The sequence below is a fragment of the Falco rusticolus genome, chromosome 9 (genome assembly GCF_015220075.1).
Source record: "Falco rusticolus isolate bFalRus1 chromosome 9, bFalRus1.pri, whole genome shotgun sequence".
Lineage (NCBI taxonomy): Eukaryota > Metazoa > Chordata > Aves > Falconiformes > Falconidae > Falco > Falco rusticolus.
In genome coordinates, this window is record NC_051195.1 from 44526637 (window position 1) to 44552651 (window position 26015).

Below are 26015 nucleotides of genomic sequence, written 5' to 3' on the forward strand. Positions count from 1 at the left end.
AAAAGCGGAGCATTTTGAAGCCAAGAAATGAGCAGAATTATGTTCTCAGGGCAAAATTCCTCTCTGGGGTGAGTTACTGATGTTCTCTTCTTTCCCTCACCCCTTTAAATCCGTGAAGGCAGGTGATATCCATACAGGAGCCTGCCTTGTATTTCCAAAACACAAGTGCCACTCCTCCCAGCGCCCTGGAGCACTGTCACCCTGTGGCAGTATCACTGCTTCCCATCTCCTCAGACACACTGAGAGTCAAAACAGGAAAAGAAAAGTTAAAAAAACAAAAGAAAAAAAGAACAATTTGTGCTGTGAATGCTCAATACTGAGATTACACAGGCTGGGTAAATGGGATTCAGCATCTTGCTGGTGGGCTGCCTGTGAATACCGGCGGGGACTCAAAGCAGTTTAACAGCCTGCGTGAAATTAATTTGTTCCTTTGCCGTGGGATCGGGTCCACCGTGTTACAGCACTGGCCACAAGGCCTCGAGCCCAGCTGTGACTGGGATGCTCCTGCTCTGGCAGCCCTCTGGGGCTGCCGGAGCTCCGAGCGTTCCTTCTGCTGCCGCAGCCTGCCTGCTGCAGGGCACAGCCTCCCCTGGCACAGGGGTCTGGAACACCGAGAGCACCTGGGTGCACATCTGGGTGAACATTTAAAATACCTAAGCATCATTTTGCTCGTCTGGTCTCCTGGCTGTCTGTCGGTCTCAGCAGGGGATCCAAGTGCTTAGTCTGCTGAGGCGAGGAGATTATTCTTTTTCTCCTTTTAAAGCGGCCATCCCTGCACCTGGGGATGCAAAGGCTGCAGCTGCTCAGTGGAAAGCAGCACTTCCCTCACTCATGGCAGCTTCCTATCTGTAGTAAGAAGGAGAAAAAGAAATACACACACCAGAGAAGGGGGGGAGGGGGGGCCTCCAGGAATTTAAACCTCTGACACTCTCTAAAAGTAGTTTTCAGTTTATTTGAGAGCAAAGTGACTGTGCACGTCTCATCCAGCACTACGCTCCAGCACCGTGGCTCTTGTAAAACAGCTGCCTCGGGTGAAGTCTCAGAACGCTGAGGCTAATGGAGAACTTCGTTACCAACTCCCCTTCCTGCTCCTTCGTGCCACTGCTTTAGTGGAACTTTCCACCTCTGGGGCTGGGGAATCAGAAAAAGATCGGTTTGCCTTGAAAGGTCAAGTGAGATGCAGCACAGGGTTAGAAGCTATGTACATTAGGAGAAGAACTGAAATCACTTGTAATTCTTGCAAAGAAACCACTTTTTAATTAGTTTCTCTCTGAGTCAGACTAAAGACAATATGGCCTAATAAAACATGAGAGCAACTTTTTTCTGCTCATCTCTTCAATCTCCCTGTCAAAGGGAAAGACGGACCTAAACTCACACCCACATGTAAAACCGAACTGGAACATTTCCCCACAACTGAACTGGAACGTCTCCCCAAGGACAACAGAACTCATGCATAGCTCGTTTTTTTCTATCTGTATTGAGCAATTTTACACAGAAGGGGACACTGAGTCTAGCGCACAGCTTACACTGGCTTCACGCGGGCTGGGACTCAACCCCAGAACTGGAAATGGAAGTGCTGGGAACACACAAAGATCTTGTTTCTACAGATGTACGCTAAATTTATAGTTCAATTATTTCTCTTCATCAGTGCCAGGATCAAGCCAGAAGAGGACATCCCAGCTGGTAACACACTGCATCTCTGCAATACCTTCCACTGGCACAACAAAGAACAAAACACCACGACTGCCCACCCAAGGCTCTCCGACGCCCAGGCTGCCCCCCAGGAGCACCCTCCCAGGCCCCTGCCCCAGCCCACTGCACCAACAACGCATTCCCTGCGGCAGCAGCTACCGTTGCCACAAATGGCAGGATGGCACACTGAGGACAACCAAGAAAGACGATGTGCTGCTTCAAACCAGCAGATGATAAACTGGGGCAGCTCAGCTATTGCCCTACAAGAGTACAAGCCTTCCCTGCAACCAGGGATCTTCACAGAGATCTCCAACGTGATGGTGATCATCAGTGGTGGAGTCAGACAGCAGTCGTAGGCACTGCTGCAGTGGCGCTGATGTGCCTTGCTTGGGAGACAGACCCCCTAAATCTCATTCAAGGCTGCAAGCTACTGAAATTTCCCGGCTCCTCTTGGACACAGACGTGTAACTTGGAAAAGGCCATTCAGAGAGGCAGCAGCAGAGCTATGGTATGTGCTAATACAGTGCAAATGGGGATCTGATACTGACCTCAGTACCAGTACCCTTCTGAGTCAAGGGGGAGTAAAAAGAGGGAAAACCACAATAATTCACACTAAGTCTTTAGCCCAAACAGCACCTCTAGTCAGCCTTTGGATCTGCAAGTTCAAGCCCCTGAAAATTTTAGATCCCAGGTTTAATACTGACAGATAACCTGCCAAGGGGATTCTCCCAAAGGGACTAAAACCCAAAACAGATCTAGCCTTATGTTGCAGGCCAACGTTGTTGCCTTTAAAGGCCATCTAGTCCAACCCCTCTGTAGGGAGCAGGGACATCTTCAACTAGATCAGGTTGCTCAGAGCAACTCAGCTTGGTGTCATCTGCAACCTTGCTGAGGGTGCATTCAATCCCGCTATGTCCTTGGATGAAAATATTAAAACTGTACTGGTGCCATCCTCCTCGCTAAAGGAAAAATAAGACTATTCAAGCAAACTTAAACAGAGAAATCTCAAGACTTCAGAGTGCTTTTCCAGTCTACACATCCCAGCTCCGTATGCTGCCACTCATCCCTGAGTCAGGAAACAAGGCTCAAAGAAACTATTTCATGCCATCTTGCAAGTCTGCCATAATGACTTCATGTTTATGCAATGCTCAAAAATATAAATTCTCTGCCAATGCTAAACACTGTTAATAACAGACCTTAGGGACTGCTAATCGAACTCCTATGATGATCACAGCTGGGTAACGGAGGTCAGCAAAGAACAATGCATAGAGCACAACAACCACGCAAATACGCATTGTCTTTTACACACGTGGTACGGTTGGGAAGAGAAGGGTACAATCTGAACACTGCCACAAAAATGGAGACTGCGCAGTTCTCCTTTTAGGACCCTTCCTTCCCCTGTAACAGGACTGGACAATAAGCTGCAGTGATTAGAATTTGAGCACCTTGGGAAGCCTCGAGACCTTTCCTACCCAGGGACCGTTTTCAGCTCCCTTTTGATACACAGCATTTGCTTCAATTAAAAATCAGTCAAGATATACATGGCACAGAAATGTCTCTTCCCACCCTCCTCCTGGATTTTTACCTCCATAGGCTCTTGACACTTACCTTTGGATCAACCAAGAGCTAAATAAACTAACTTTGTAGTCCTGAGCCAAGCAAGGCAAGGGATCGAAGCAAGAGCCTCCTCCCAGAGTAACACAACCTCCCACGGACACCTCAGGCTTCGTCTCTGGTCTGCCCAGACCAGAGGTCCACACGCAACCGGCGTCAGCAGCAGCGCTCACATGCTCCCAGTTAATATGCAAGCACTGCAGCCACATCTGACACGGCACTCAGTATTTTGCCTGCTCTGAGCTTCACTTTCTAACTAGAGCAGCTTGACAAAAAATTATGCTAGACAGAAGAGCAATAAAAAGCAATGCTGTCCTCACCACACCTGAATTAAGTTCAAAATTTTGTTTCTATCTAAGACTAGGTATTTTGATGGGACTAGTTCAGTGCTTTTCAAATGCTCTATTATGGAACGGAGAACAAAAATAAATCAGATCCCTGCAGAGCTACGAGAAGTAACTAATAAAGGAATAATAAAGCCATGGAAAGAAAAGAGAGGGGTGAAAGATAAAGGGCGGTGATTTTTTTTTTTTTTCCTAATCCCAGATTAGGAAAAATTAGCCCTCAGATTTGTGTGCATGCAACTCATAGAGAACTACACAGGAAAGACTTCGTCAAATTAACATGTGCTCTGCATCCTGCAAAGTAAAAGCAAGCAGAAACAAGAGAGAAATCATGAAGCATCCCACAACAGCATGATGGGTGGAGTGTCTAACCCCACCGGCCATCCTGCAGCAGTTGGTGCCTGATCTGGAGCAACACAGGAACTCACAGGAGAACAGAAAGTTAACTTTAATAGAGGGAGGAAAAGGGCTAGGTCATCGTGTGGTGGGGATCAGAGTTCAGTTAAAACAAGTTACACAGAGGAGGTTCAAAGTAATTCCTTTGTGCTTCACAGCCACACCAAAGCAGAAGTGAAAATTAGATACCGTTCTTTAGGTGGGTGGCAATAGATGGACTGAAAAGCAAATCTGCATCTTCTGGGGAAAAGCCCTGCTCAGAATAAACACAGGAGAATGGAGCTACTCTGTTTGTGGGAGCTCAGGGGACAGAACCCATCTCCGAACCCCCAGTTTTGTTCCCATCACATGCCAACCTCACAACAAGGTCTGGCCCTCAACCGAGGCAGACGCTCACCTTCCTCTTTGCTGTTGGTGATATCTTTCAGCAGCTCAGTCTTCATGCAGGCGTCTTTCCTTGTCTCTCCCTTACTCAGCACTGTTCGCTAGGGGTGGGGAGAGAAGGGACAGGGGGTGGGAAAAAAGAAAACAGCACGGTTTAGCTCAACGATCATACACACGTTGCGTTTAAAAGAAGAGACAATCATGGACACATCCTGTTTACATCACCAGCAAACCTCATTCTGCAAAATAACGCTGCCAGGAAACTGCCACCAAGGCACAGGTCAAAGATAAAGAACGACAAGGCTCGCCCCAGCTGACAGCCCGTCTCGCCCAAGAAGCAGAGGGACTTCGAGCTGTGCCCAGGGCCGAGACCTCACGACTCTTTGGTCAAGATGCAGCCAGGCAGATCTTCCCAGCGTAACGTGCTTGGGAATCCAGCTGAACGTGTCTGTAGAGGTGCGGATTAAAACAGTCACGAAAGGCATCTCGAGGAGGTGACCCCTTATTCCCCCCAAACTTTTTAGATTTTGGGTAGGGGAAGGCAGATCTATCAGACACATCATCTATCAACATTTACAGCCCGAGTATGCTTTTGGTAGTTTGTCTGGAGTTTTTTTGTAGTTCATTCAAATGTAACATACAAACTGCAAACCATCAGTGAGCTAACTCATCACTCCTAACATCCATGTTTATTATAGTTAGCGAGCTCTATTTTTAATTTTATAGAAAGTAATTGTTCTTTTTTCTCCTCTTTGTAAAAAAGGAACACCTGCTCGTCTCCTCAGCCTTTCACACACCTGCAGTCACATTGCCAGATCAGGTTTGCAGCCTTAATACCTTCCCTTTGCCTTTTGAGGTGGGAAGACAAAAAAAAGAAGCTACCAGAACAAAACAAAAGGAGAAAGGTATTTAAAAAAACCCCAAACGCACAAAAGAAGGGTTTATTTGACACAGTTTAAGGAGACAAGCTGTTCTGAAAGGTAAAGAAGGCAACTGCCTTGCAGAGCTGCCCACTGCCGGGGCCGGGGCCAGGCTGGGTGAAGGGTTCACCGCACACTGCCGGCCTCGCAGGAGAAGAATAAGCCCAGGTCAAGCCAACTGTTGTAGGCCACCACAGAGAGCAGATGGTGCCTGCAGCCATGCAAATCACAAGATTTAAAGCACACTGAGTGATAAAGGAAAAAAATAATAAAAAAAGCAACCTGCCCATCTCCCGTAAAACAAGCAAAAGAGATGGGATGCACACAGGCGGGTACCAGCTCCAAAACCATCCCCAGCAGTGGCTCGCCCTTCCCCACACAACTTTCTGTCCAAAGCTAGCAGGGGACATGAGCTCTGGTGTTGCGATTGATCGCTATTACCAGCCACCTTTGTCATTTTCGTTTCCACATGAACTCAGCTGCAATGCCACGTCCTGCAGCGGGGTCTGCTCCCCCTGATTTCAGCAGCCCTCCCACCCCGTGAAGCCAGCCAGGGCTCATCCAGCACCAGGTCCCTGGCCCCTGGGTGCCTGCACGACCACCCTGCCCTGCACCTGAACAACACTACATGCAAGGCAACACACAGCTGGTGGGAAGGCGAAGACTCAGGGACACCAGCTGGGTGCAGGTTGGTTGGGAAAGCCTGCACCGCCTGCCGAGCCCACCCGTGTGGAGCCAAGGGCACCTTCAAGGATCGCTCCTCCAGTGAGAAGGAAGGTGGTTGTGGGTGGCTGCCTGCCCCCCAGCGCAAGCAAACAGCAAACACGGCCACGTCTAGATGCTCTCAGCAAGAAGGAACTTGTGCCCCAAGCACACCACCTTCAGATTTTCAGGCACAGACCAAAAATGCAAGCTGTAAGCATCTGAAACCTCTGCTCTGCCAACTGATCAGATAGCCTGGAACAGAACATACCTCCACCAGACACTGGCCCACAGCTTCCACTGAGGAACAACCATAACAACACAGCCCACAGTTTAAACATAGACCAGCTTTTTATATATATATATATATATATATATATATTTGCTAATCCAATACTACATAACCTTGCTGCAAGCATTTGCTTGTAAACCCTACCTCTCCTCTAGCCGGACTTCTTGTAAACTGGGAATAACTTCATTTTTCTCATGGACTTACCCTGCTGCAAGACTAAGGCAATGAGAGCTGCAGAGAGCCGGGGTTCAAGCACAGCCCCACGGCTCCCACCCACGGGAAGGGGCACCCAGGTCCTCGCCACAGACACCGGCAGCACATAAAGAGCCTCAGTCTAAGAGGGACCAGCCTGTTTTCCCAACCTTTGCTGCAACAAGGAAAGGTCTTGATATTCCTGCTATGAAGCTGACTGCTGCTAGAAGCCCCAGGATTTCCAGCAGGTCATTCTTAGCCATTCCATTCTAAGTTTTTCTTTATTTTACAAGCAGTACCCCCAACTCCACAAAGCATCCATGCTCTCCCTTCCACAGAGGCACTGCTGCTTGCTCAGCCCATGATGCCTGAAGAAAAGCCACTGCAGGGACCCTGGAGTCAATTAGACCTTGGCAGCTAATGAGCACCCTCCCTCCTCGCTGCAATTACCAGGAGCTTGGGGCTGCCCTGGCTCTTGCCCAGCAGTGATAGCTCTCAAAGCAGAAATTCCAACACCAAGAGAGAAACCATGGTGTTTTTCCTGTGGGAGTTAAAAAGCTGTGTGCCAGGGCAAGGCTGAGTGAGGTGGCACCTGACGGGGTCTCCCAGTTCCTATCTCAGACACACATCCCTGGCTAGCAGCAGCAGCGGCTTTGCAACTTCCATGCCTTGCTCTGAAACAAACAAAAACTCTGCATCAAGGTAGAAAATAAAATAATAATTAAAAAAAAAGAAGCCAACTGTGAATTTGGAAGCATTTTGATGAAAAGGAAGCTACAGGAAACCTCTGCAAAGCACTCGAAGCCTCTCACCCCCAGGCCAGCACTCTCCCCTCCTTGCTCCATCACCAGCCGGCAGATGCAGCACCCAGCACCGGGGGCACCCAGCACCGGGGGCACCCAGCACCAGCCAAGCAACGCTGCCCGTTCATTCCCACCAGTCCACGGCTCCACCCAGCCAACTTAGAGCAACTTCACCGCAAGTGTCAATACCTCCATTTTTTGTGTGTGTGTTGGTTGGGGTTTTTTTCCCCTCCCCTCCCTCACATTCAAAGCAAACTTCCCTACTGCTCACACTCCCCATGCCCCAATCCGTCGGCTCCCGATTGGCAGGGAAACCCTATACCCACCCTCCCCGCCGAGAAATGCCTGCTCTTGCAGCAGTCCCAACAAAAGCCAACTGCCAAGCACAAGCTGCTTCACAATAAAAGTCTCACTCTCTCCATTATTTTTTTTCCCCTCCTTCCCCCCTTTCCCGCAGCCGTCCGCCTCCATTCCCTCGCCGACCCCAGCCTGATTATTCACCCTCCGTGCTGGGGAGCCTCCATAAAGCGCACCCAGCACCAACGAAGCATCCCCCCCGCCCCAACACTTTTATTTTTAGCTTTCAAGGGGAAGAAAAAAAATTATTCCATCTTAAGAAAGACTGAGCAGGTCTTTGAGAGGGCTTTAAAAGCCATGAGGATCCAAGCAGAGGAGCGAGTGCTGGTTTAGTTTTTCCTCTCCAACCTCTGTTTACATGAAAACAGGCTTCCTCTCCTCCAAGAGGTCTTTGGAGGGGATGGAGGACAGGTCAGACCAGCCAAGGAAAGCTCTGCAGCATTTCCAGACAACGACTAGAAACTACAGTGGTGCCTTTAAAACAAACAAAAAAAAAAACCACAAAACCCCCCAAACAAACAAACAAAAAAAAGCCCACCAAAAAAAAAAAAAAAAAAAAAAGAAGAAGAAGAGAAAAAGAACAAAGCTGGGAAACACAGAAAGAGCTTTCTCAGCCTCCTCCTTGGCATTTTCATCAGCCATCCGGGTGCCCTTCGCAAAGGTCCAAACAGGTTTTATAGTCAAAGACAATACATGCACAGCAGAACTCCAACGTATTGCAGCTTACCAAGCCCAAGAGACCAGTGAGTTACATCATGAACCAGAGCTCTCTCCAGGCAGACCAGGAAGGAGCGGAGGTTGATGTGCTAAGATGTCTACCTTCACCAGGGTCTTTTTTTTTTTTTTTTTCTTTTTTGTCTTAAAAATCAACCGTCTAGGAACCTGAGGCTTTGCAGCAGCGTTGTTCTGACTGGAGCCATGCAGCTAAGCTAAAGCCCGTCGATCTGAAAGAGGGCTGGGCGCAGGAGGACCCCTCTGAAACTGCTCGCTCCCATTCGGGGCAGCAGCTGCACCAACACATCTGCCTGCAGAGCTGGCGGGACGGACAGGACTGATCCTGCCCGGCCTGCGAAGCCTCCAGCCCAGAGGTGGACACCAACCCCTCGGAGGTGACACCACCGGACATCGCTCCCCACGAGCAGCTGGGGCATGTACCCCAGTGCAGGTGCCCAGTGGGGCCGGGGCACAGGCAGAGCCCCCGCCAGCCCTTCCGCAGGGCAGGATTCCACCTCCCGTGCAAGGCAGCGGCCAGGTTTGCAATACACTGCAGCAAGGCAGGGAGGCAAAGCTCTCAATAAATGATGCAACGGCAGCAGCAGCAGCTTCTCATTCACTCTTTTTTCCCTCCCTTCTTCTGCTAAAGAAAAAAAACACAACCAAAACCAGAAACACAACCCAAACCAACTTGCTCATAATAACCTTTGCCTTAAAAAGAAGACAAACATTTTGCAGTTAACTATGCTGAAAGTAATGATTAAGAAAACACTTGTAGAAAGAGAGTGTTTCTTTTGTAGGCGTGCGAAGGCTGCTCATTTCAGATCTCGGCGCTGCTCAAGTCCTGCTGCACACGGGCAAGGTCTGGGATCACTGCTCATGGGGACGCTGACCACGGGCCTGTCATTAGAAGCAGTAGAAGCATTTGATCTGGAGAAGGAAGGAAACGTAACCAGCAGCATACCTGGCCTACAAAGCAGTCACCAGTCTCAAAGCTCCTTTTTGGTTTGGTGGTGGGTTTTTTTGTTTTTTTTTTAGGCTAAGGCCACTTCCTTGTAAGCCTCGTGCAATCATGTGAACATGGAATTTTATCTGCAGCTCACAACAAGCACTGCCCTCAGCTTGAAGTTTGTCCCCAAATCAAACTCTGCAATTCTTTTGTCTCCCGAATTCCTTTCATCCAGGCTCTCCCTAAAAGAAAAGAAACATTTCCTCCTCGACCCCCATGTCCTTTCTCCTATTCCAGCCGTACAAATCAACTCCCGAAACAGGGGGAAGCATAGAAACGAGGCGCAAGGTCCCTGCATGCAACAGCTGGGGAAAAGGAGACACGTGCATGGAACACAACAGGACTTAAAGTGACTTCTCGGAAGGCAACGCGGTCCACAATGGCGTGCAGGCTTCAGGCAAGGGGGGTTTGCGCAGCCCATGCCCTCCTGGAAGGGGAGATCCCACTCCCGCTCCCTCACTGCCTCCACACTGGGAAGCCTTGTACCCATCTAGCTGTGTCCCAGTAGAGTTAAAGCCAGTGCAACTGGTACGTGCAGGCAAGTGTAAATCCAGAGCAGACAAAGGCATCTCCTCCTTCCACAGCCTGAGGTTAGCAAGGAGTACAGCTGCTGCCTGCCTTCTCCTAGCACCCGTGAGGGGAAGGGGGACGGGGAAGAAAACCCTAAAATGGAGACCAAGATCCATCACTATCTCTAGCAAAAGCACACCAGCCATTTCAGAAACACCCGGTCCCCAGGAAGGCTCAGCCAGGATAAAACCATAGCACCAAGAGGAGCCTGGAGCCAGCAGGTTGCAGCAGCCCGGGGCGGAGGAGCTGGAAGACAGCTTGCCCCCATCGACGGGGCTCAGGCACCTCTTCAGCCTCCGTGCTCCTCTTCCTCCCGCCCCCAAACGACGGCAGCCAGCGGAGCAGCTCCCTCGCCCCCTGCCCGCCCCGGCGGCGCCCGGCGGAGGGTCTCCTTGGGGCGGCAGCGCAGGGAAGGCCCCGCACGGGCTTCCCGGGGGACCTGGAGGACCTCGCTCGGTGCCCACGCCACCTCCACCTGGGCCACCTCCAGCCATCCGGAGGCCACCAGCAAGACAGCGATGCCTGCGAGCCAGAAAAGCGGACGAGGAAAAGGGGGGAGAAAAATAATGATAATAATAAAAAGAAGAAGAATGAAAAAAAACACATAATAAAACTTGCACCCTCGGGCCTGTCCCTCTAATAACTACAGCAAAACCTCACCAAGGCTTTACTCTCCTGGAGGGTGAGAAAGCGACACAGCGCTGCCCAGCACCCGAAGTCCTGGAGGTGGGAGATCCTCACACCCTCTCCTCCATGGCCTACGGGCTTCGTCCCCGGCGTGGGGCCTTTTTTTTCTGCTCTGTCATTAAGAGTGGAGCCTGGTCTTTTCCTTCAATCCCAAGAATTGCACTGAATTAGCTCATCGTTCTGGGCTCACCTCCCCCTGCAGGCTGCTCCCGAGCATGCTCAGCTCGGCCTGGCGCTGCCATTTCATAACGGCATTGTTTACAGACACACACTGACCTGCCATTTTTTGACAGGAGGAGAGGAGCAGGCGTTCGCCTCCCGACCGCTCGCGGCCCCCCAGCCCCTCGCCATAAAAATCCGCTTTGGAGAAGGGAAATTGCAAAAGCAGCAGGCTGTGGGTTTGTGGTGGTGGGTCTGTTGGTTGGTTGTTGGTTTTGTGTTGTTTGGGTTGTTTGTTTTTTTTTGTGTGTGTTCCTTTTCTTTGTTTGTTTGTCTGTCTATTTTTTCCTTTTCCCTCCTTGATTTAGGTCAAAATCCACCTGCTTTTGGGGGGAGAAGTTAAGCTCTTTGGGGGCTGGGGGGGAGCTGGTGGAGGAGAGGTCTCGCAGAGCTCGATGCAAAATGCCAGCCATGATTTTTAGCTTCTTCGAATCACAACCGTGCTTCGATGTCGCCTAAAAATATAATACCCAGCCCAGTCTGCCATCCTCTGTCAATCCTTCCTCGGTGAGAGAAAGGGTTGGAAATATGGTATTTCCCTTGAATAAACAAGTTGGCTTAGTCCCAGCACATACAGTTTTCTCCTTTAAATGCAAACCAGAGTATTTTTGCAGGCACACAGGAAAATGAGAGGAGGAGGAGGAGGGGAAAAGTTCCTCATTTAACACCAAAAGCTCCATGAAAAGCCTTGCAAGGTTGCTCCCCAGCCCCTCTCCTTTCCAGTCCTCTCCCCATCCAAGCTGATCGTACTTTACAGGTGAAAGCAGCTCTGACTTATGACGGAGAGAAAATGCCAGAAGAGCTGGAAGTTTCCTCACCCTTGGAACAAGGACAAGTTGTGAAAAGCTTCCTTTGCGAGAGGCACTGTGCTGCTCCGACACAGTATGGCTGCGTTGCAGGCAAGACATTTGCACGTCACATCTTCTTAACCCCCACTGCCTCAACCCTTCTCCACCAGGTCCACCAGCCTTCCCCCTCCTGATGGGGACCGAAGGAAAAAAGATAAATAAATTACCTGATTGGGGGAAGCAACCTGCTATGTTGGATCCCAACATATTTTTTGAGAAAGCTTGCTCTACCTTTTTTCCCCCTCTATTTTTTTTAAAGGATGCTTTCCAATTAGCTCATACAGTTTGTGGGCTTCGCTCCTGCTGCTTTCCTGACTACTGTAAATCCTGGCAGGCAGTGCTGCCTGCTGCCCGTCCTCCTCCTCTGCCCCCCTCCAGGACCAGCACCACCATACAGCAAAGCCAGACATTCCCCCTCCACCCAAGAGACCAAGGACCTCACCCTTGGGAGGGACGGATCCCATGGGAACAAGGGAAACACGAGGGGACAGAAGGGTCTCCTCTGCAAGGAGGGTTTGCTATTAAAAGTCGAAATTCACAGGAGTCAAAAAATAACTGGCTGAAAATGGCAGTTAAGGATTATAAATTCAAGGTTCGTTTCCAAATCACTGACATTACATGTCACTGCAGGAACATATGGTCTTCCCAGCCTCACGGGCGGGAAGCACGCACTGTCAGAGCCCCGAGTTACAAAAGTAAGGTAACTCTCCTGCCGCGGTGATTCCTCGACTGCTCTCGGCTCCAGGAGTGGGAAGGGGAGCAGGAAAAACTTCAGGGAAAAGCCACAAAAGGACAACGAAGAGGAGCAGCAGGAATCAAGCCAGCCCTCGCCCAAACCAGCTAGCCAGAAGGGTGAAGCTCCTTAAAACTCCTTGTTTACCGGAATAAAATAGCTCCCTGCCACTGCACAAGAGGCATGTGGTCCTCTTCCCTTAGGAGGCTCCAGCGGCCCCAGGACAACACCTGCTGCCCGAACCCCAGTCCTGGGCCTGATCCTGCCCCCAGGCCCAGGGTTCATCTAACAGGAGCTGATCAGCAGAAAATATGCCCCATGTGTGCTCTGTCCAAACATGTTCTTGGGAAGAGGGGAAGAGCTCGTGCTGGCACTTAAAAAGTCAGTTAAATATGTGAGGGGGAAGAAACCCAAGGCCCCACTTTGGGGCTCTTAACCCTTGCTCAGCAGCAGCGTGAAGTCCAGTCCAGACCTCGGGCTTCTCTCTTCCCTCCAAAGTAGGTCAGGCTTTTCAGCGTCTCTCCACAGATGCTTTTCAAAGGGCATCAGCCGGCAGGGATGGAGCATTAGCTGTTTTCGGCCGGCTGTCACACCAGTGTCACTGTGGTCACCACCACACCAGAGCGCACGTTGCACACCTCAGTGTGGTTTTGGTTGCTTGTCTCCTTCACCAAACCCAAAGCACATTTTTTTGCCTTGGATGGGAGCTGATCAGGCAGCACATCAAGGCCTCTTCGCTGTTAAAATGAAATCTTGTTTCTCTCCTGGCTTCTTCTGATGCCTTTTCCTTCAGCAGACATCCTCTAGATGACGAGCAGTGAGCGTACTTATAGTCCAGTGGAGACACGGTAGATATTTAGATTAGGTACCACAGATCATCCTGTAAGCTCCCTAATCTTTTAAATGCCATCTTCACATCTCGCTCCTGGATTGAAAATTCTGTATCATGTCTGCATGGCAGCTTCAGGGGCCTCTCTAGAACACAGCAAGCTCAGGGCAGCGCTTTGCCCGCTGCCAGGGCTGCCTGGACCCCCCATGGCTCTGGGACCTTTGGTGTCCACCCCAAGTCCCACCGAGGTCCATGGCAGCCAACAGAGCTGTCTGCGCGCAACACAAATGACAGCAAAAAATACCCCAACAACCAACACCAAAACCCAAGAGCATGGCAGGACCAGTGATCTGAATTTCAGGCAACCTTTAAAATAAACTGCAGACATGGGCCTCCTGCCATGAAATCAACCACGGATGTTTCATTTTAATCAGCTGTTCCCTTGGATTGCAAGCTACTATATATAAAAAAAAAAAAAGAGAGAGAGAGAGGGGCGGGGGGAGGAAGCCACCCCAAAATAAAAAGGATTATTTCTTCTTCCTGGCAAAATAATGTTCGCTTTTGCCTCCACCCGCAGACATGAGCTGCCGGCTCGCCTGCTGCAAGCAGAAGCTCTCAAAGGAGCTGAGCAAGGAGGTGCCATGTGGCCTCAGGCCCTCTCCTCCCCTTTGGAAGTTCAGCCTTCAAGCAGCTCGGACACCCCAAGGTTTGCGCTTCTTGCTTACAAGAGCTGCAAGCTGGGAGAATTTTCCAGAAACTTCACACTTTAAAAAATATTTTTTTTAAAAAGCACCAAAAATCGAAACAAAACAAACAAACCAAAAAAACCCAGCCCCAAACAAGCCTCCCCACCTCAGAAGAGAAATAAAAGCCCACCCAGACGTGAGGAAACAAAGGCTGAGCTTTCCCGGAGCCAGGCGCCGTGGGATGCCAAGGAACCTGCAAGCCCATGGCCCAGCACCCGGCAGCGAGCCGCACAGCACCGCTGGGGCCAGGCCAGCCGCCGCAGCCCGCTCCCCCACATGCACGCCCGCCCGCGCAGCGGGCAGCAGAACTCATCCCTCCAGAAGCACATAACTAAATAACCCCCAGCCATGATTCCCCAAACTGTCTTCCTCCTCTCCAAGGCTTCTCCTTCCCCAGCCTGCCTGCGGCCAGGGCCGGCGGGGAGCCGCTCTGTGCGAGGCACGGGAGGTGGACCCTGCGGTACCTGCGGACATCTGTTGTCTTCTTCTGGTGAAGACTCAAAGAGTTGCATATTCCAGATCCTCATGAGCCGTGATTCAGTTTCTGCTCATGTGATAAAAGCTCCCTCTACAGAGTGAGCATGCCCAGAGGAGACCATTTCACTGCTCCCTCCAAGCTGCAGCCATTTCACAGAGAACCTGCCGGCTCCAGGGCGTCCATTGGAGCGCGATTATCCCGGGCATCCCGGGGACGCACCGGTAATGCAGATCATCTGTCAACTTTCTGACAGGGTGCCAGGCCTCAAAACTGATCGCTCGCCTGAAAAAAATAAAAAGCCTTTTAAACCATAGAGCGAGGTGTTCTCTCTCGGTGGCCTTCAAGAGTAGCCCTTGCCCGCAGGAAAAGGAGAGGCGGGAGGGACAGGCAGGGATGCTGCGCGGCCGGGGGATGCTCCCGTGACAATTTGGTTCTGCTTAATAAAGCGCCCGACCCCTGAGCGCGGGGATGAAGGCACACGGGTTAAACTGATGCAGCGTGCAGTGTCCAACTGCAAATGCATTCGAGATCCGATCTGCTGAGCTGAAGGAGAGCTGTTTTTCACTTTGGGGATTAATAAGACAACCTGACCTGGTACAACCAACCTTAAAAGGGTATCACGAACGCAGTCGTTAAAAAGAGGGGGGTGGGGGGGTGGGATGAGGGGGGAAAACCCTAGTGAAGTGGTAGTGCACTAGTGGGTGCAGGAGCTCTGAGCTCAGCCCATGTCAAACCATATGATACAGCTTGGCCCAGCCAGCAAGATAAAAGATGAAATTTTAGCTTCAAAATAAAAGTAGTTTGCCTCTGTTCCACTTAACAATTAAGTATAAACTCTTGGCAACCTCCGCATCTGCTCAAGCTCCCAGTAAAACTGCCAGAGCAAGTCACAGGAACATCTGTAAGCAGAGATGGGCTGGAAGGGGTTCAAGCGCAAGGCTGGCATTTATGGGAGGCAGGAGCAGGAGGCTGCTGGAGCCCGTATGGAGCTGGAGAACCTCCCACCGCGCAGGGGGAGGGCGGCCAGCAACCCCGGAGAGGAGGCCAGGAGGAAGAGGAAACAGCGCTGGACTGTGGCACCACCCGCTTGCTCCTGGCCAAAGGAAAAACACTTTCAAAAATAATAATAATAAAAAAATAATGCAAGAGAAGAGAAGATGGTTCTCTTTAGGAGCAGACATTAAAATGAAGATGAGCTGAGTGCAATGTGTTACTGTGGGCTGGGGGGGCAGGGAGCAGCCGGCACTGTAGGGAGATAAAAAAGCCGTTGCAATCCATAGTGAGGTTTTGAGGAGCCCAAGGCTTCAGTTTGCCGTACACTTTGCACCAGAAGCAGGCAAGCAGTCAGGCCTTCAGCTCGAGCACGAAGCCGTCGCCTGCTCTGCTCTGCCCATCCCCTCCTCTGTATCCAGCATCGCAGGAGCGTGTCCTGCCACTGCAGCACTGCAGGCTGGAAACACCAACCAGCCACATTTTCTCCAGCCCAAGCACCTAACTCACCACCATGTCCAGGGCACATCTGTAAAACAGCAATAGTTAAAGAAGCAGAAGAGCCTGCTACAGATCTGCCTCGGCTACGAGGACGTTGTTTTCCTCTCCACACTCTGCAGAAGTTTCGCTGCTCAACAGTTAACACGCACAAGGCTAAACTGAGATGACTGAAATTCGTAGGGAAGAAATATTTGAGGTGACAGTATAAAGGGAGGCTCGCTCTTTCACCCACTGGGTTTTTGTTTGATGTAAATCTTAAGTTTTAATACACACAAAATGAGATTGTCCTGGCCTTTCTATCAGTCACTGAGAGGTGTAGAGGTAACCCATTTAAGACAAACTCAAAAATCCCCAAACAAAAGCAACAAAAACTGACTACACAGGCAGAAGTTGTATTATCCACTGCATCAAAAGAGTACTGTAGTTCAAACCAAAGATGGCTTTAAAACAGTTGACACGTTGCCCTTCCTTGCAGCATGAAATTACCAAGCTTTCATTAAATATCCAGAAATAGAAACAAAGTTATTAACAAAGGCAGTATCAATGAACTACCACAGTCAACATCCCCTTTCACAGATAAAATAGCGATGGAGCACCACGCTTCAGCCTTCCTGTGCATGCAGAAGGGCAGCACTCCCCGCTCCATCTCAACACTAGACATGTTTTTACTGCCAAGGTTAAATATATACAGAGAGCAGAAGCTACCAGAGATGCTTTTCCCATCTCACAGCCATCCCTGAAAGCACTAAACACTGTTTAAAAGAAAGAAAAAGCAAAGCTGATCGGGGTATCACAGGTGCTTCAACAACCAACTTGAGCAAAGCGATCGATCGCCATCATACCAGCAGCACTCCACAGACCCGCGTTTATGGGGGTTGCTTGTGCACTGATAAATAAGACTTCAAATGTATGCCACCCGAAAGGAGAAAGAAGCTTCCCCTGTGCCTGAGCAGGGGCTGTCAGAGCAGCATCTCCTGCCCCAGCACCCCCAGGACCCCCATCTCCCCCATTCTGTAGAGGTCAGGTGCCGCAGTAGGCTCTTTCCTAACCAGCTGGTTAGAGATCCAGTCCCAGGCTGGCCAAAGAAGCAGGTTTTCTAATGGTGTAGGACAAGAACAAGCCTGTGCCCCGTGAGACTCTCTCCTTTATTTAACCCGAGTACGCACCAGCAGTTTCCCCCCCAAGCCAGCACGAGACAGCACAGCACCCCCCTTTCAAAGCACCTTTGATCAGGGCCCATAGAACCGCAAGGTGTTTTTCCTCCTGCACTCTGTGGCCTCCATTCTCTGATTCAAGGCTAGAATATCCCTTTCAGAAGTCTCACATTTTCAGGAGGAAGGCAGCAGCACAACAACCTCTCTTCACAAAGGACACCGGGTTCCTCGGGGCTTTTGCTTAATTACACCATTACGTATGGCATTTTCACAGCTCCCTTGCAGAGGAAGCACAAGTGGGAAGCAAGGGGAGATTATTCTTTCCATAGAAAGAACAATATTCAGGTCTGCAAAACACAAGAGGTTCTCCTTATTTCAATCAGGCTCCTCTTCTTCCAGACCCTCCAGCTGCTCAAATCCGAAGCTCCCTTTCAGCCTCCCCGGAAGCAATCCCAAAAGCGCGACAAGCTGAAGGGACTTTCGATATAAGATGAGCATTCCTGCTGGAATCCTGATTTGCTCCTGCACTGCTACGAACCACTCCCCAGCTCTGCAGGAAGCTGTTAAAGTGCCTCCCTTCCCTCCTCAGCCATTACATGTGACACTTCTTAACCAGAACGTCCCAGGACACACTGAGTGTCCTCAGCATCCTCCAGGGGAGCGCGGATGTCTGGCTCCAGGCTCAGGTAACCACCTCCAAGGAGCAAGCAGTCATTCATGCACGCTTCTGGAATCGCAGCTTTCTCCACCTTTCAAAACTTGCTTTTTTCCCCCCTCAAAGCTTCCAAGCCATCTCCCTTCCTCCCCCTCTTTCCCCAGCAAAGTTGAAAACTGCTTTTACTTAATAGGAAACATGAAATGTTCCCGGAGACACGACATTGAGTACATCACACACGTCAAGAAGAAGAATAAAAATGAAAAAGAGAAAGAAAAAAAAAGAGTCTGCTGCGACAGATGTTGAGACGTAAGCTCTCAGGGAGATGTTGCTATGTTTTGATAAGAATATGCGTTGAGTATTTCATTTACAGGGCAATCCTAGAACTTTATTTAGAAGCATATTGGCCAGACAGCTGTAATTTAGAACATACTGTATTCCTAACAGTTCCCAATTATAAACTCCTTCAGCTTTAACTTATAGTAACCACAGCTCTATTTTGGAAATCTAAAAACACCATTTCTCCCCTTCATTCAGCTATCGCATATCAAGAGTTCCTACCATACAAACACAGCCTTGCTCGAGAAGGATCCTAAATACAGCAATCCTGTCTCAGCAACAGCGAGCAAGCTCATCCCTTTAACCGCACTCACCGTTCGCTCCACAGGCAAATGTTTTGTTGGTTTATTTGGGGGACAGTAGATGGGGTGGGAATCAGACCCATGTCCGTGCAAAGCCATCCGGCTCATTAGCAGTCTTGTGCCAGCAGAGGCGGCTGTAAAAATGGCTGCTCACATTCGATCTGGCTTCTGCTGCAACACTTCGCTGAAACAAACGCTGGAGCTCGGGTGTAGATTCTGCCGATGAGCCTCACGTGTTCAACGTGTCCCTGTTCTTTGACCTCACACCTATTTTTTTTAAGGATTAGGGCATTCGCATGAAAATAAGCCAAGTTCTTCGCTGGAGGAGAAGCAGTGCTTCATGATGCTTTTGTGTCTCTCCCCACATCATGAACTCGCCTATGAAATATCGCAGTTGATGGCTCTACAAGCAATTCCGCTGACATTATAAAATTTCTGCAAGGAACAGAAGGAGCAGATGAACTCTTTAAAAACAAAGCTCCTGCCTTCATGCAAATATCACTAGTTAAGAAGAGTGGAGAAATAAAGCAAGCATGATGTGTATACAGAATTGGCTCTAAAGAGGTTGCTTTTCAGCAACTGCCATAAGGTGGCAGTGGGTCTTTAAGGCTACCTTACACCTTTCGCACAAGCACAATAGGAAATTATCACACCAGTGGTTTTCCAGCATCTGAAACTGTTTTAAGTCAAATTTCCTCATCAAGGGAGACAGACCATACATGAAAGCTTGGGGCTGAGATCACCTCATCACCAGAATCGCCCAAGGAGAACAAGCCACCGGGATAAATTCTGAAAAGCTGTGAACGCAGCCCCCACCAGAACCAAAGAAAATCAAAACCTCTTCCTTTCATTATGCAATTACAATGCCATTTATTTTACAGAAATGCTTTTCTCTGTGCACTCATCCAACCGTCAATAACCCAGCATCTGTTAAAGAGTAAGAGAAGTTCTGCATGGCCAGCCAGCAAGCTGGGGCTCCAGCAGGCCTTTTTTCAGGGACCATAAAAGCAACACCAGTAAGCAAACTGGTCACCAGCTTAGTGCAGGGCTGACATTATCAAACTGGTTCAGAAAACGTCAAGGAAGCACTGGGCACACAAGAAATTCAGAAGCAGGCAATGAACAGGCAAGTTACTTTAGGTGATGAAGTGACTCACCATGCAGACTGACCCAACTGGGTGAGACCATCACCTGAGCCACAGCAATAAAATAAAAATTGATGTTTTGCTCCTTGCCGATCACCCCCTGAAAAGCAGCCAGAGTTGCCCTGAAGAAAGAGCTGACCTACCTCACTGCACACACCCGAAAGACAGACCGTGATTGCAGTGATTCCCATTAATAAAACACAATAAACTTGTAATACCAACGTATTCGCAGCGCCCAAAGCAGAGCAAACCTCTTGCCTTACCTTGACTTACAGCCGAGCTGAAACAAGCGCGGGCACCCAATGACACACACCCCATGGGAGACAGGGTCTGTGAGGGCTGAGGCTCCCGGCTGACATCTCACCCCCTGCTCCACATGGTCAGATCTTCCCTACACCTCACCAATACAGACACCGAGGGCCAACGTACATGTTTTATTGGCACCTTACCACGCAGCTTGCTTGTACAACAACTGGAGTCAATCAGCTCACGCAGCACACACCTGCTGGTGCTTACACGCTCCTTGTAAAAAGCTGGCAACTACAGATGAAATCCAAGAGCCCAACCTGGCACAATTCAGAGTCCCCTTCCTTCCCCAAAACTCACTCGTCAACATGTTAAAACCCCTGCAAGGAACATGGAAAATCTCTCAGCCAAAGGAATAAACACATCTATATTCCCTCCTCTCCTTGCCAGTTTGGAGGACCTGATGTGGCAAGGTTTGTTTGTAATTCTTGGAATGCAAAGTAAGTCCAAAAAAGGGAGTTTGAGTTTTACATTCTTTCACCCTCCCACAATCACAGACGGATCTGGATTTAAACTGCAGAGCAGGTCTGCGCCCTGCAAGGCTTCCCATTAATAATAATTAGTGACCGAGACGCGCAGCCCACGACTGAGACGCGATCACATGCCATTCCAATATGAAGGCACAACCCAGCAAGTCCCCACAGCCCTCGCTGCCAGCCCCTGCCTGCTGTCACTTTATGTCACCACCCTAACATGAGACAGGTCCGTTCTTTATATAGGTTCGCCAGTCGGTAAAGGTCAGGGTTTTAAAACCCCTCCCCGCTGATCCGCAGGAAGCGGTTTGAAGCCATCTCGTGTCAGTGGTTAACTATGCTGCTTTTGAATCAATTCCAACAGTTTTTACTTCATCCAGTCTCCCCGCTCCCCCCGGCCCGGGGGCACGGGAAGGAATCGGTGGGATTTGCCCTACCTCCGTCCCGTCTGTGGGAAGCTGCTGGGTCCTTCCAGATCCTGACTCCAGGCCTATCCCTCCTCCAGCCACAAATCCATCTCACTCTATGGGTGCAGCCTCCACCCCGGAGCATGCTCAGTACCGGCTGATCTTCAGCCATTTCAGAGCTTTAATGAAATGTAAGCATAAGGAAGTGTCATTAGGAAGAGGGAAAAAAAAAAAAAGAAAAAAAAAGGTGCAGGATTCATCCCAATCAGGCCAACCTTCCTGTTTCCATCCTCTATCAAGGAGGTGAAGCTCTCGCTGCAGGGATCACAGGCGTTTTTAGGCAGCAAGCGTCTTGTTTTAGAACAAAAGCAAGGAAAATCCTGTCTCAGGCAAGCCTTGTGCAAAAGGGAGCATTTCCTAGTGATGCTCAAACCAGCAGGTTTTTCATTCTGGGCCTTCCACAAATTACAATATTTTCATGAAATGCCATTAATATTATTCCCCCCCTTCCCCCCCCCCAATGGTCTTCAACTGAGTCTCTGAGCTCACAATGCAAATAGTGCTTCCCATCCATCTTAAAGCTAAACCTACTCCAGTCTACCCTCTATCACCTCCAAGGTTATTTTAACTCCATTTGCAAGAAAGTTAAAAAGCAGGATGGGAGGGCGGGGGGGGGCAGGGAGAGACTACAGTACAACACACCTCATGCTGTGTTTTCCTAACGACCTCAATTTTAAGAGGTTTGTTTTTCCACTAGTCAGCCCCGAAATTACTCCATCGTCACCTTGTCTCCTCAATGCAGCAGGACCATTTCAAAGAATTAATAGAGGATTATTGGGGGGGGGGGAGGGTGTTTACCCTTTCCCGTTTTCCAAACAACAATATATGCAAAGACACACAACGCTGAAGTCCACCAGGTATTTTCAGTGCCGGAGGACGACAGCCCTGCATACTGCAAGCGATCTGCACATGGAACTTGACTGCTCCTTAAAAACTTGTATTTCCCTGTATATCCTTTGCACATCCCCTACAGATCCCTACCAGCTCACAGAGCTGCTCCAGAAAGCAAAGAGAGTTGTTGCAGAAGGAAAGCTTTGCAGGCCAGGGCAAAAAATCAGTTCTTTAATCCCAACAAAGTTTTAATGTATACCCTATTCCTGATGTTGGGCCCAAGCCAAAAACAACTCTGGATGTTCAAATCCGTTAATTGTGTGTGCACTCTGCCAAGCGGTGCTTGTTTCCCATGCATGGATGGCTAATATTTCTGCCATGTATGTACAGTGTCTGCTTCAGTGCTGGAGTTTTCATTCTTCAAAGGAAGACTAAAAAATAATAATAATAATAATAAATCAAAGTGATTTTATCCACACAGCATTTCAGAAAAATAATCAGGGTGACAGATGAATGCCAAACCCCAGCTTTTTCCTGAACCAAACTTCCGAAGTAATCACAAAAACACTAAAAGACTTTCTGTACAATGCAATAACCCAAAAGTTGAGATATTCATCAGCCCGCAGCACGTTCGTGTCAGATACGCTCCGCAAACAACCCCTAATATTGCTCTCCCGTCTCTTCCCCGATAAACTCAGCCCAATCCTCAACATCAGGCAACAGCTTTTTAGCGAATTATTTGGGACAGTATTCGCATTTGACTGCTGCACGCCAGGCAGCCTTTCACGCCAAGTTGCATTTTACTAACATAATTTTAGAGCACAAAAGCTTTGGTAAAGTGACCCAGGATAAATCATCATAATTTGGCACAGAGAGCCCGTGTCAAAGAGTCTGTTTCTGCAGAAGGGTTTCACCGGTGGCCGATGGCCCCCGCCTGCCCCTTCTCCAGGCACATTCATCAGGGACCTCCATGCTCAGCGCAGGACGTGATTCTCTCTACACATCAGGCAACTCTAAGACACCGCACAGTGCTTTCATTAAGCACAGATTGGTAAACCCTGCCGACAAATTCTATTCTCGTCCTCTTCCTTGCCTTTTAAATTGGAGGTAGTTTAAAAATAATATTCAGACCATATAATCCCGAGACATGTCTGCTGAATCTAGCAGTGTTTGCATCTAGCACAGCTCAAGCATGTCAAATTTGTTTCCTTGGAAACAAAGACCAATTTGCAAGCATTGCTTTCTTCCTTTTTTTTTTTTTTATGTAACGAAGACATACATACCTGCAGCTCTTGTTGATACAAAGGAATTAAAGCAGATTCACTTACCAACAAGGTTCATAAGAGAATTATTAATATATTTCACTAATGAACAATTGGCTGGCTGCACTAAGGGAAAACCACAGTTCATCGCTATTTAAAAATCCCTTTTTCCCTCAATAGATACACACTCGAGGCATGGCATTTATATTGTTTCCTTAGGGACAGGTAAGAGGAAAAAAAAAGAAGAAAAAAAAAGCAAAACCAGAGTCATTTTCTTAACCTAGGCTAGCAGCGCTGGTTCCAGTGGAGGAACAACTTAAGAGGGAAACCCTGTATTGCTCCTACCACATCGCTCCAAAAGATACACTAGTACAGCTGAAAACACACCTGCTTTCAACACAGACTGAAGAGTCAACACAAGCTTAATAAAAAAGAAAGCGGTAACATCTTCTAGACATGCTGTGCCAGTTTTAAGCCCAACTTTTTCCCACCGAGGGCATGCATTAGGGCTGAAGTGGGAAGCCAGCCTTTGCACGCAGCTGTAACTCTTCTCCTAGAGCCTGCTCACATCAAAGGTCCTCCCGCTGAAGCCAGTAAATCCTACGGCGACGACACACAACCGCCCTGTGCGGCCAAGAAAGAGGAGGGAGGGCAAAAAGCGTCTGAGTCTCCACAGCCTCATTTGCAAAGGCAGGCAGTTCCTCCAGCCTCCAGAGCCTTTGTCAGGAACTACAGCAGCTCAGCACCTTTCAAAGAATCTGTTCAGATACGGCATAAAATGGACACACAGGAGAACAGCAAATAAAATTATGGTCCCTTAAACATGCCGTGCAGGAGGCTGACTTAGCACAGAGTTCATTTCCCAACATGCTTGGGCCGAGGCTGGGTTGCAATCTCTGCTTGAGGAGATTCCCTTTGTATCCAAGGGAGCAGAGCCTGACACGTCTCTTGTTCCTGTCTGATGTGACCCCTGAATGCTTCACACTTCGGAAAATCAGGCCTTGGACTCCAATGCACCAGATACTCCAAAGAGGTTCAGAGTCTGCAAATGCCACAACACTGGCAGAGCAGAATTGCTGCCCTCTTGAACATGCTCACGGCGGGACCGCTGCAGTCACCTGGAGGGCAAACTGTAAACAAAGAGCACCAAAACACCCCGAAACTCTGCAGATGTCCAGCAGAACTGCCCAAGGGTCTCACCCTAAGGCTTGAAAAAACAATCTCTCTTCAGCCCACTGACTCTTCCAATGTGGCTGAAGAGCATTCAAGATGACTAACACAGGTTTCCATTCCTGCTGCAATCAAGTAAGGGGTTTTGAAGACTGCTCCAGCCACCATGAATCCTGGGGGAAGAGCAAGGAAAACAATCCAGTTCTTCCTGATCAAAAACCAAAGCATGTACTCAAAACCGCATCTAAACATCACCATGTAAAAAAGAACCCGACAGATACTGATTTGCTTAAATGCATTGCAACAATACTACTACTTTGGACATTTTAGAAGCAATTTATAATAAGAGATGGGAATAGCCGGCAACACTGATGCCTCCATTCTGCAGATGGGACAATCAAGGCTTGGAGAGCTAACTGCCAAAAATTTCTGGAGCGGTCCTTCACAAACATATGGAGCAGAGGAACATGATACAGGAGACCTGGCCATGAAGTCACACTTTACTGCTGATTTACTGAGTCACCTCGGCTGGCCAAGTTGGAGCAGCAAAGAACGTGCTGGGACAGCTCGTCTGGGATGACCTGGCTTTGAATCTCAGTGACGTCTGAGCACTTTAAGCTCCCCTGAAAAAAACAATCTTATCCTCCATTACTTAAAAACAACCACAAAATGCAAAACACGTCAATGTACGTAACAGATCAGTATTTTTTCCTCCCTCTCTATAATATTCCCTATAACTAACATGTTTTTGGAGGGGAGGGGAAATATTTACCCAAAACAGTGACCTTGCAATCACTAAGGAGCTTTTTATGCCCATTGCCAGATTTGAAAGCTGGGTGGATCTGTGACACCAGGACACAGCCCAGGCTCACGCAAGAACTCAGTCACATCTGAATCAACCAACAGGAGCAATAAATTCAGATAACTGGGCTGCAGCTCAAAGCCCCTGGGGCAATAAGCCTGGTTACAGTTTTTTAATGCAGATGCATTAAACACCTGGCAAACACTTAGGTGGAAATATTGTATTGAAACAAAAGCAAATGTGGAAATAGAATGAGATTACACCACTTACTAACAAATTTCACTACTGCTTCCCTTCCCTTTCTTTTCCCCCTCCATCCCGGCAGCCCCTTCAGCGTGCTGCTTGCAGGTATCAGAGGAACAAAGAGCCGATGGATGCCGTGAGCCCCATGTACATCTGGTGACTTCTGAACACAGATTAAATTTGGGATGACAGTCATGGGATTTATTTTAATGCCCAAATCATTAAACTATCCTATTTGCTTAGCTTCCCAGAGCTACAATGCTAAAGACTTGCTGTAATACAGAGGACAAGCATGAGGATGGTACCTAAAGCTCAGGTCTGAAGACTGGTAAGCTCATTCTCTCATTCTGGTGCTTTCTCACATGAAAGCACTGGGGGGAAAAAAACAAACCACACACACACACAAAAAAAAAAAAAAAAACAAACAACAAAAAACCCAACAAATTACAAATCAAGAGTCACACGCCGATTTTGGGTGGCCAGCTCAGGCAGAGTCTTTGAGACCTGCCGGGACCCTGCATCTCCTAGTGATACAGAGACACTATAGGAAGATCCAAATGGTCAGTACACTTGAAAATTAAGCTCTGGTTTCACATAAAAAATTAAACTAGTATTTCAAAAAATTACTTCCCTTAAATTCTCCCATCTTCCCCCCACCCCACCCCCTCACATTTTAAACGGAAGGACTCAAAACACAGCAAAACACAAGGAGAAAAAAACCCAAAACCAACACAAAATGCTGCAATAATGTAACCAGCTCTCAGAGAGGTGAATTGAGAACAGGGGACGGATGAACGTCTGCGGTTGAGCACAGCAGCCCCTCTCCTCCTTTGCTTGCTCTTGGCC

General features: G+C 48.8%; 1 protein-coding gene and 1 long non-coding RNA gene across 16 annotated transcripts in view; one reads left to right on the forward strand and one right to left on the reverse strand.

Moving 5' to 3' along the window:
• The window catches only part of EHMT1 (euchromatic histone lysine methyltransferase 1), a 121576-nt gene that overhangs the window by 57713 nt on the left and 37848 nt on the right, over nt 1–26015 (reverse strand). For 4 of the 15 annotated variants that reach the window (XM_037399682.1, XM_037399680.1, XM_037399681.1 and 1 more), the window contains exons 1-2: nt 18483–18827; nt 4444–4531 (exon numbers count right to left, since the gene is read on the reverse strand). In XM_037399682.1, the coding sequence (XP_037255579.1) occupies nt 4444–4531; nt 18483–18578 (184 nt within the window). In that variant the 5' untranslated portion in view covers nt 18579–18827. Of the gene's footprint in view, nt 1–4443; nt 4532–9374; nt 9709–10649; nt 10768–14515; nt 14833–18482; nt 18880–20831; nt 20942–26015 lie in introns of those variants that run through there. The other 11 variants (XM_037399671.1, XM_037399675.1, XM_037399670.1 and 8 more) reach the window with 8 other exon arrangements.
• LOC119153337 lies at nt 10912–11963 on the forward strand. Its single transcript, XR_005106118.1, has 2 exons — nt 10912–11084; nt 11653–11963. It is a non-coding gene; the product is annotated as an uncharacterized LOC119153337 (long non-coding RNA).